The following is a 12,012-nucleotide window of genomic DNA, read 5'->3' as shown; positions in this document are numbered from 1 at the left end:
GGTACCGTTGTTTTCCGCACACGTTACTTTCCGCTGAAACAAAACGTTGTTTTCCGCAAACAAATTTGTCAGCGGAAAACAACGTTTTTTTCAACGGAAAGTACCGTTTCTTTTTGGGAGGAACAGAATGACTTACTGAAATTATTAGGCACATGGAAGGATTTAGGAAGATGGATAAGATAGGATTTGACTGTAACAGGATAAAATGTAGCTTCGAGACTAGATTTAGGATACAGTAGCTAAGGTTGTACTTGTAGCTTAGGCTGTAAGGCTTACTTATACAGCTATTTTATTTCCAGCGAAAATCAAAGATACCGCCTTTTACACCTTTTTTTTTAAACCATCATTACGCGGGCCGAATATTTAATACTTAATTAGATACTCAATCCTTCATAACGCGGGCGTCCCTTTGCCCAGTATTATATGGTTCTTTAATAATTCGTAATTACGAACACCCCAAGCCTCCTCTAAATTATAAGCAGCTTAACTTTTCTGACATGAACTCAGTCTAACCATCCTTGATCGACGTTCTTTGATACTTTCTCATGTTATTTTAATCATCCTGCCTGAATTTGGTATCTCAAAATTGCGGAAAAATATAGTGTACAGGCAAGTGAAAATCGGTGTTTTCCGCAGAAGAATTTTTTCAGCGGAAAGTAATCAGCGGAAAGTAACGTATGCGGAAAACAACTGAAACCATGCTGTTCGACGGGAATATAGCTATCACGTTAGGCTACAGGCACGGTTATTGCTAGGTAACGGGTGTCGTCTGCTGCTCTAAGCGCGCAAACTCATTTACGTACTAGTTGGGTGAAATCATCATGCGTAATAGGGAGAGTAGTATATTAGTACCACCCTGGAACATATCACATGACCCTCCATACATGGTACGCGCGTACGCGCTTATTTACTGTGTGATAGTTTCTCCAGATTCATTTACCTCGTTGGAACTGACTGCTTAGATGAATACAACTTGTTGGTTTGTGGGAAAACATACAGTATTGGATATCCATTTGTTTCATAAGGATTGTCATCGTCGTCGTCATCATCATCATCATCACCCTCAACATCATCATTATCATCATCAAAAATCATCATCATGAAAATAATCATCATCAGCACTTCCATCATCACATCCGTCAAATCATCATCGACATCATTCTTAATCAAATAAATAAATCAACAGCAATGGGAAAGTAAATATTTAGAGCACATAGTTAGATGATGAGATTACATCATATCTTCTGGGACACTTTTACGATGTACCTCATGTGTTTCGCAATAGTTATCTAAGTTACAACCTTTATATGCCAAATATTATGATTAATTGTTATATTCATATATATATTTTATAATTGATTAATTAACAAGGACCCCGCCAATCAACGAGCACCATATTTTTATATATATGTTTTTTTTTTTATTTGTAAGAATGTATATATATATATATATATATATATATATATATATATATATATATATATATATATAGAAAGGTCAGTTGAAACCTAAGTTAAAACTGCAGGAGGAAATATTTCGGAATACTATCGATCCTTGTATCCGTTTTTAGTCGCATTTAGAAGCACGATCCGTTTGATGTTATAGATGGGGGATTTCCCTGGATATCATCGAGGGTCATCATCAAGGTAGTTTGACGTCAGTAATAATTTCCTGTGGTCCCAAGATATGACGGTCAACAGGTACGTATACGTTATACAGTTTATACTTCATCTTAGGAGGTATATAATACAGGTGCAGGTTCATATGGATTGCATACCCCCTACCCTATATATATATATATATATATATATATATATATATATATATATATATATATATGTATATATATATATATATATGTATATATATATATATATATATATGTATATATATATATATATACATATATATATATATATATATATATATATGTGTGTGTGTGTGTATGTATATATATATATATATATATATATATATATATATATATATATATATATATATATATATATATATATATATATATATATATATATAGTTGGAAAATCAAGAACAGTGAAAAAACTTCCAGCCTCCCCCGGGATTCGAACCCAGGCCTTTCGCTCTGTAGGCGGACACCCTAACCACTAGGCTATGGACGCTGACTGTATGTCCAGAGGTTCGAAACCGGTAAGGAAGGTATATATATATATATATGTGTGTATGTATATATATATATATATATATATATATATATATATATAGTTGGAAAATCAAGAACAGTGAAAAAACTTCCAGCCTCCCCCGGGATTCGAACCCAGGCCTTCCGCTCTGTAGGCGGACACCCTAACCACTAGGCTATGGACGCTGACTGTATGTCCAGAGGTTCGAAACCGGTAAGGAAGGTCGTAATTCCACTGTAGGCGTTTGTCACCTGTATCGAAATATATATATATAAATATATATATATATATATATATATATATATATATATATATATTTCGATACAGGTGACAAACGCCTACATGTTGAGACTAGTGGAACACTAGTAGTTATACTCGGAGTTTCACGCGTTTAGCGATCGTCAGACAACTCAAACATATATTCCGCTCTGTCCACCGGACATATAGCGCTGTGCGCCATGTGCGACATGTGGGTATCTCTCTCCGCGCCAACCGATGGTGGCGCTCCGCTTAGATGGTCTCCACACATTAGCCCCCCCCCCCCCAATAATTTTTCCGTTCCGCCGCGCCTGGCCAGCAGGCAATGTCCCACTGACGATCTACTGTTGACATTGTGCGGAGGGCCCTTGGTAGCAACCTGGACTTTCATAAACTGTCTAAACTGGTATTATACTAGTTCAAAATCTGATGGACGGTCAGTTCGGTTGTTTTCAAACTGTTAAAGAACAAACATTAAACATTCGCATATACTAAGCAACACATTTGTTGGATATAAGTTGAAAGACGAGATGCTGCCATTTTGTATGTACTCACAGGGTGTGTGAGTACAAACAAACATTATGTGCGTGTGGCTGCCACTCTCCTCAGAAAACAAAAATGGCGTGCTTGACATCGTTGGTAAATTGCCAAGTTTGTGGTCTATTCAACTGGAGGGCGGTACATAATTAATTCTTTACGGGAGGAATTTAATTTTGGGTGGGATTTATTTCCGGGGGTGATTTTTCTTTCTTAAAGACGGGATGTCCCTAATAATAATTTTAATGTAGAAAATTAAGTTTTGATGGAGTAAATTAATTGTTGATGTCACAGTGATTTAGTAAAGTTATTTAATGGAGTAGGCCCTATTTCTTTTATATATTTTTTTGATGGAATAAAGATATTTTTGATGATGAACATTTTTTCTTCTCATGTAAAATTTATGATTGGTGTAATTTAATGAATTTATTTATTACTTTTGTTGTTTTTTTCGGTAACGGCCGCCCATAGGATTTTCCCATCTGAAATGGCCTTCCTAATTGTTAAAACTAAAACTGAAGTCAACAAAATTAGCTAATTGTTTTGCCAGGGCTTAAAGTGTGCAGGTAATAAGCTATTCGGTGTACTAAACTAATGCAAATGTTGCTGCTTTTTGAAGTAAAATAACTTGACATCATTTTTTTTAAATAATTTTTTATTTTTATATTATATTAAATAATTTCGTCATCAGCATAAAATTTCGTTTTACAACTAATGACAATTTCTACAAAGGATATCACTCTCAGTTTCATCTATTAAGATTTTGAATCTATTGGAAATTATATGAAATATGATAAAATGAAATGCAATTTCAATATATATATATATATATATATATATATATATATATATATATATATATATATATATATATATATATATATATATATATATATATTTAGAGAGTGAGAGAGAGAGACATCTGCTGACTTGCTTTGCAACGTCCTGTTTAATTAAGTTAACATGCTAAGACGTGTATGTACTTAATGAGAGTCGTGCTTCATATTAAACACGTGCGTGAAATAAGCAGAGCGTTAAATGTAGAGGTCAACTTAACTTCCTAATATATAGATATATAAATATTGCTACATGACTGTATTATCCCACGTATGACATTTTTTTCCTTCATTTCCCTGTATTTTTTGGTTGTTGTCCATAATCCCCTTACTGATTCAGGTAGTTCCCCTCGATAATGCAGGGATATACCCTTCGCAATGACATCACAACCACAAGGTTACTTTCACAGGAAGACTCGATCGGCCGATCCTATATAAGTTTCGTATCAAGGTATAGTATGCGGATGTCTGCATCCTTCTGGATTAACTTTGTATAGTATTTTGACGTCATCAAATGGAAATATTTAGTCACGCTCTATGCAAGAAACACGGAAACTCAATTTTTATATATGTCTATATATATATATATATCTATATATATATATATATATATATATATATATATATATATATATATATATATATATATATATATATATATATATATATATATATATATGTATATATATGTATATATATATATATATATATATATATATATATATATATATATATATATATATATATATATATATATATATATATATTTATATGCATATGAAATTTTCGCCCCCCTTCTCGGCCAAGATATATATATAGTATTTGTTGTTGTATATGTTGCGGTTTTCCTCCCTCATAGCACATGACGAAGGCCGAGGTTGGTGATGTAAGAAATTAAGTCACTGTCACACTGCGTCGTTTCCTTGATTGAATGGAATTAAGAGGATTGTGTACGACATCCTCTATATGCGTTTACAGTACGTTGTTTATTTGCGTTGGTTTAGTTTCGGTACTGTCACAAAACCGTGTAATATCCACGTGTTGCTGTTCGCCACTAAGCTTTGATTGTGTCATTGTGATACTGACATACTGAGATTAATGTTTCAATATCGCAAAGTGCTTTGTAGATATATATATATAGAGAGAGAGAGAATCTGGGAGAAATGATCTCACTGTCGTGATAGCTATATATATATATATATATATATATATATATATATATATATATATATATATATATATATAAATATATGTCTGAAAAAGGACGAAACCTCACAGATATATAGAAGAAAAAAACGCCAAGTTTCATTTTTCTCATTAGTTGAATATATTATTTCTTTTCAAAATACGACATTATAAAAATGTGATGGAAATAAATAGGAATTAAACAAACAGAATGACATAAATATAAAATAAATAATTAAAATAATACATTTATAAATATTCTTGAAAGAGCGTGGTAGCAAAGTTCCTTGAAAGACAGCAATTTGGAAGAAAACACCAAATCGTAGTCTAGAAATGTGGAATTTTACTCAAAATAACGACATTTGTTTTTAGAACTAATAGTAACAAAATTAATTACTCAAACATTCTTGTAAAAGACAAAGGATGAATACGTTAGTAACTGTAAAACGAAAAAGTTGATTTTTTAAGATTACTTTGTGTTTCACTATCATATATAGTTTGGCAGATACTGCATACAAATTAAATATTTTGTTATGGCGCAAATGTCGCATACGTATTAACAAATCACAAATACAAATCATCTAAGAACGAAATTTTCATTCAAAATATACGATAAATGAATTCATAATTATTATCAAATTATGTCTGAAAAAAATTATATGTACAAAAATACGGTAGAAAAGATATTGGTAAAATATCAATAATGACGTTTGCTGAATAATATCGTGAATGATTTGGCTTTCATTGAATCACAATTTGATAAAACGAAGAAGAAATTGTTGATCGCAATGTGTTAATGGTAGTGTTTCCAACCTTTAAGAAAATATATTTCAGTATTTTATCCACCTAACACTTTTCAATTAGTATTTTCTTTTTTTTAAATCCCCTTGTTTGATATTTAAGTATAACTATGAAGGCAAATTTCCAAAGCCAAATATTTTTTTTTTATTTATGGAATCATAAAATTTATCACTATGACATCATCCACACATTTAGTTCGCCTTATCTCATAATGGTACTTATGTTATATCTTTAGCTTACGATATTACATTGGATAGTCCAGTAATCTGTAAAATGCAAAAGTAATTAGTGAAACAATTAAGAATAAACGTCTTTTCACCAGTAATTAGTAAAATATCCATTGCTATGTACAAATCTGTATGGATTAGTGAAATCATCCAGCACTAATTGCAGAGTCCAGTAATTGTATTTGTCAAATATCTAGTACTATGTGAAAAAAAAACAAGAATTATTTATTATTAAATTATACAGTACTTATAGCTTAGAAATGCAGTACAATATCCAGCACTTAATGAAAAACAGTGCAATAAGTTAATTAAATATTCCAGTCCTTAATTAAAGACAAGTCTATATTGTGACGTATCCAGTACTGAGTAAAAACGCGCATTGCTAAGTAAAATAGTCCGTACAGAGTCAAACGTTTGCGTAACTGTAAGAGTTAACTGATTGTACAAGTTATGTATTCCGATTATTGCCTTAACGGCATCCCATAAAGCTATCATATCGTTACACCTTTGGCGTTCCATGTTACAGGGATCTGCACTGTTGAAATCAAGCATGGGCCGCTGTTAGGTTTTGAACCCATACCTAACAGTACATTATACCTAGTTCAAACTTCATTGTTAGTAACAACTTCAGTACTTCATAAAAAGTCCAATAATTAAAAAAAAAATGTCCAGTACGGTACTTCCTAAAAAATATTGTCAAGTATGTGTCATTCATATTTGTTAATCTTAATGAAGTTGTTGTTTTTGTAAACTTAAGATTTTCATTATAAATATAATATAATATAATCTATTTTATCATTTTGAACAATAAATATATGGCACTTGAAATATGACGGAATGTCTTGAAGCAGTTTTTTTTCTTTGTTCTTTCTTATTATTGTAAAAAATAATATAAAGTTGCATAATATTTTAGAATCGCCTGAATTTCGTGAAGTAATATATAGTTATCTTTTAAGAAAACAAATTCTTGTTATTAATTAATAAATAGGAAAATCTGAAAAATAGAAATTTCTGTTTCTCTGTATGCACCAATCACCTTCCTGACCGCACATTTGAATAACGGGAACACACGCATGCGATAGGAACTTGAATTGTAACAGCCCGGTACCTGCAGGGTAAAATTAGAAGAAAACAAAACTTCAAAATAAAATGAATATAAATAATTAAGTAACATTAATTTTGAAACCAGGATTTCCTCACAAAAATTATTACTACTATTACCAACATAACGGTCTATTATCTGCTGTTCAATGCCAATTTATTACATATTGGAAAATATAGATTTTAAATGCTTAAAGGGTATATCAGTAAGTTGGTTCCAAGTTTCAGCATGTTATTAGTCGCTAGAAACTTTTGTTGAAGTTCTTTTTTAGACTAATTTCTGACGTCACAAATTATTCATGCAGAGTTTGAAAAGATATTCAATTCAATGGTTCGATAGTAAAAATTAAAATACAAATCCTTTTAAATATTCATCTTCAGGAACCATTACATAACTTTCTAGCATATTTCTAGCATAATTCTGTACTTACTGCGATTCAGCTGTAACGTCTTTCATCAGAACAACTTTATTTTGCATAACCGGCTCGCAACTACCTGAGTTTGCCATGCACTCGGTGCATTGACACTTCGCGTAGGTGATGTTCTGAGGACACCTAATGTGGATGATAGAAGAGAAGGAAAGAAGTTAAGATAAACATGAATATTCAACAGTGACGTAAGACATAACGAAACATACTACTGTGGGAGGTTATCGGGAATTTGACTCTCAGAGAAGGGAAATGAAATTTGAAGATGAGCAAAAGTACCTGTTACTTCCGTTTGAGTATATGACTCATTACTGTAACATATTTCAATAGATATATTTCAATATATACATATATATATATATATATATATATATATATATATATATATATATATATATATATATATATATATATATATATATAAATCAAAAGACCATCGCCAACGTCAATACGGAAATAGTTGACATAATCTACTTCCGTTTAGCACTTAAATATAGTAACTAATACGATTAAACTCTACCCTTTTGATCGTAAAAGTCATTGCAAAGCATAACGTTTTCCTGCCACGGGATGTCACACCAACTCATTTGTTTAGAAAGGGGGGGGGGGACTTTTTGTTTTGTTTCCTTATAGTAATTAGAGAGTGACGACAAACAGGGAAACACACGCATGTTAATGATAACGGAATTGGCAGTTAGCACTCATTAACAATTATCGAATGCGCTATTAGAAATATATCTGATCATTTTTTTGAATGACCATTTTTCTCTCTTATTGTGAATTGAAATAACCATGACGTCATTTTTAACATAAGTCCACATTATCCGCAAAACCTCTACCATGGCACCTATCACGAATAAGATATTTTAGGAGAGGAAACGTATTCGGTAAAATACTTTGTCCATATCCATGGGGGGAAAAAAACCCATGAAAACATTGTTAGTCCCATTTGTCACCGACGAATAGAATTGGAGATTCCAGAAAGCGGTCCGATGAGTAAGAGGAGGAAAGGGGTGTGTGAATGGATACATATGAGGTGGTAGTAAATGGCGTATTTCAGGATATGAATAAGAATTGGCGGTTTACCTTCCTAACCATGTCGGGTTTTACTTTTATGCCATACATTATGTTAATAATAAGGTAGTATTTCTACCTTCCTCCCTCCCACCCCCCCCCCCCGTCTCTAACTCCTCCACCCGCGTTTTACTTTTACCCCCTTTCTAATCTTTGCTTTCCCAAGAAGTAAAAAATAATACCTTGTTCTTACCTGTTAGGATCAGAATCTGTGTGATAACTCCAAGGACAGATTGATCTTCTGTTTGTTGCCGTGCCTATAAATGATGTAGGGCAGGTTTGTGTACGCCTAGTCTCGTCTAGAAATGTCTTCTGTGTGTCTGACCGTGGTGTCTCAAAGATTTGAGCTTTTAATAGCGAATTTTGCAGATCCTCGCAGTTGAATACCCCCCGTGTCGGCCTATCGTTATGCAGTTGAGCCTTCTTCTCCAGCTTGACAATGTCCGCACCACCATCATTGTGTCCGCCGTCACTGCCCCTAGAAGATTCTACCGACTGATCGCCTTGGAAGTTGGTGTCTCCGAACAGGACTTCGATCGGGTCTTTTGTCTTCTCCTCCTCCTCCGCCTCTCCTGCAGGAAACCCTGATGACTGTGGGACTACATGGTTACCAAGGTCGTGTTGTTCGACACTCTTGATAAATGAAGCGCTCCCTACACCAGTTACAATATTGTTAGATAATATCTGTCCTTTGGAATGGCCACTCGCTAGTTCCTGTACTGGTTTCACGACAAACGCTGACGTCACAGAGAACAGCACCACAAACCCGGTGGCGAAGATGTGCTGAAAAAAAGCCCAAAATAAAATAGATAAATATATAATGAGCATGGATAAAAAAAAATATTAAAAAAAAAAATTGAAAACTTATTGTTCTGGAATTCTGGATCACGTTGCTTCCTGGTATGAGCAAATCACTTTAATCACAGATTAGCATTGTGATAAAAGCTCTCTGTGTGAATTCCTTTGCAATAAAGATATTCTACATCGTATAAGTCATAATATATCCCAAAATGAAAATGTTACTTATAACTAGTCATTTCAATCAAACGCCATCTCTTAGTGATAATAAGCGCTTGTTTTTTTATGGACTAATGGACTTTTCCATGGACTATAATGGACTTTATACTACCTTAGCTGTGTAAGAATTACTGCTATTTTTTTCTTCTCAAGATAAAAGTGTATTCTCAACTCAATATGAGCAATACAGATGAATCATTCACAAGGAACAAAAGAAAAAAATCCATATGCGATTTGGCATAAATCTTTCTATCGTATTGTTACGACTAAAATCATTTTGTTCATTTTAATTTACTCCTATCACTAAAATTTAATAAATGTTCGTTTGCATTTGTAGAGTTATTTTTTAAAATTTTATCTCATTCAACAATATATTGCTCGCATTACATTTGTTATGTAGGCATGGTTACAAGAGATGATTTTAATCTATGTCGAGAACGTCGGCTCGTTTTTTTTTGGGGTGGGGGTGGGGGTCGGGGTATTCAAAGAATAGCTATCGATTGACATTTAATGTCGATCATGCCACTAAGCTTTCATGGCAACATAAAACGACAAATTTTTTTTTCAATAAAAGTAATAATTTTTTTTTAACGATTTTGAAACAAAATATTGTAAGTTGTTTACATGAAATTGTCCTTTTCCTTTTTTTTTTCTTTTTTCGAGGGCTCACTGATTTCAATGGGGAGAGTTTTTTTATCTTCCTGCTAATATAGAGCAGAGAACATTATTTATAGCAATGTACTCCGAAATTTATAAAGACACCAAATGCAAGATATCATGTGACCATTTCACTTGATGAAAAGTCGCACAACCCAAGCTTGTAAAGACATAAAAAAAATAATATGAATGGTATATATATATATATATATATATATATATATATATATATATATATATATATATATATATATATATATTTAGCGTTAACTTAATCATAAATTAATGTTAATATTTAATAGTCCATTTTACTTACCACGAACTGGCTGATATTCATTATGGCTTTAATATATTTCACGGTAACTTTTCTTTTTTTCCTTTTGCTCTGACTATAAGACTATTTCGTTTGTCTCTGCTGGTGACTTTAATTAAATCGCTCTTCAATCTCTTCTGTGATATATTTTCACTTACTAACAAGCTTATATAAGTACTTGACCTGCATAATTGATGAATTTAAAAATAGCCACAAAGGGGTTTTCCCCACGTGTGCGGACGTATAGGACTTAAAATACTACGGAGTGCAAGGCCTATCAAAACTTTCACTTCCTGAAGGATTGTAGCACTCGTTCGCAATACTTTATCAGATGATATATCGGGAAATAAATAGCAAGTGGTCATGTTCAATTGCTTCGGCGGGGGATTTATTTACCACTGATTAAAATCTTTAGTTTAATTTATTTTCCTTTTTCGGTTTTTGTTGAGAATTCACTCTTTGAGATAATGTCCGTGGAAGACCGGATCGCTCTTTCTGAGGAATAAATTTTCCTCTTACCGAAGAAGAGTATAGAATCATGTGAACGTAATCTCTAAACCAAGGGATATTGTCGGTAACTAATTGGGGGTGGGGGGGGTGAGGGAAGGGGTCATATTGAGTGGTAGCAATTCGCTCTAGCCGAGAGCGAAAGAGGTTCAGCCCTCATAAAGAGTGATTATTCTGGGCACTCTCAAAGAGAAGATACTAATTGTCCGACATAATACCAGAAAATAACGAACTCACTCACTCGCTCATCCCCCTTTTTTTTTTCTTTTTTTTCCACATATCTTCTATTTGTAAGAGCCACCAAAAGTTCCATCTATTATACAGATCACGTGTGTGACTTCTTCCTCCTTGACACGTCGGGACGAGTGCAAAAAATCGTGTGCAAAAAAGAAAAAAAGAAAAACAAAGACGATCAATTAACTCAGCTGTTAATTGGAAAGCTAATGAAATGAGTACAAATTTATGAAATGAGCACAAATGATGAGTACACATCTATTGAATGAGTACACATCTATGAAATGATTACGAACGAGGACAAGTCTATGAAATGAGTACAAGTCTATAAAATGAGTGCAAATCTATGAAATGAGTACAAATGACTACAAAATGAATGAGTACACAGCTATGAACTGAGTACAAATGAGAACGAGTCTATGAAATGATTACGAGTCTTTGAAATGAGTACACATGAGTACAAGTCTATGAAATGAGTACAAGTCTATGAAATGAGTACTCATCTATAACATGGGTACAAGTCTATAAAATCTGTCTTTCTTTCTTTTGTGTGTGTCAGAGTTCAAGGTTACATGAGGGCGTTTCAGTCATACCAGGAATATTTTGTATTCACTATTGTTCGTGTTTTCTAAGAGTCAATTGTACCCCCAACGCTGACTTCAATATGCAATTTGAGAG

The 12,012-nt window shown here is 33.0% G+C and overlaps 1 protein-coding gene across 1 annotated transcript; it reads right to left on the bottom strand.

Moving 5' to 3' along the window:
* Positions 1 to 6,819: 6,819 nt before the first annotated feature.
* LOC139982919 (uncharacterized) lies at positions 6,820 to 10,734 on the bottom strand. Its single transcript, XM_071996119.1, has 4 exons — positions 10,597 to 10,734; positions 8,800 to 9,389; positions 7,536 to 7,658; positions 6,820 to 7,111 (listed from the first exon to the last, which is right to left on the bottom strand). The coding sequence occupies exons 1-4, from the start codon at positions 10,615 to 10,617 to the stop codon at positions 7,036 to 7,038; spliced, it is 810 nt and encodes a 269-aa protein (XP_071852220.1). The 5' UTR covers positions 10,618 to 10,734; the 3' UTR covers positions 6,820 to 7,035.
* Between the last annotated feature and the right edge of the window lie 1,278 nt (positions 10,735 to 12,012).

Source organism: Apostichopus japonicus, chromosome 16 (genome assembly GCF_037975245.1).
Source record: "Apostichopus japonicus isolate 1M-3 chromosome 16, ASM3797524v1, whole genome shotgun sequence".
NCBI lineage: Eukaryota > Metazoa > Echinodermata > Holothuroidea > Aspidochirotida > Stichopodidae > Apostichopus > Apostichopus japonicus.
This window is presented reverse-complemented; position numbering and strand designations above follow the sequence as displayed.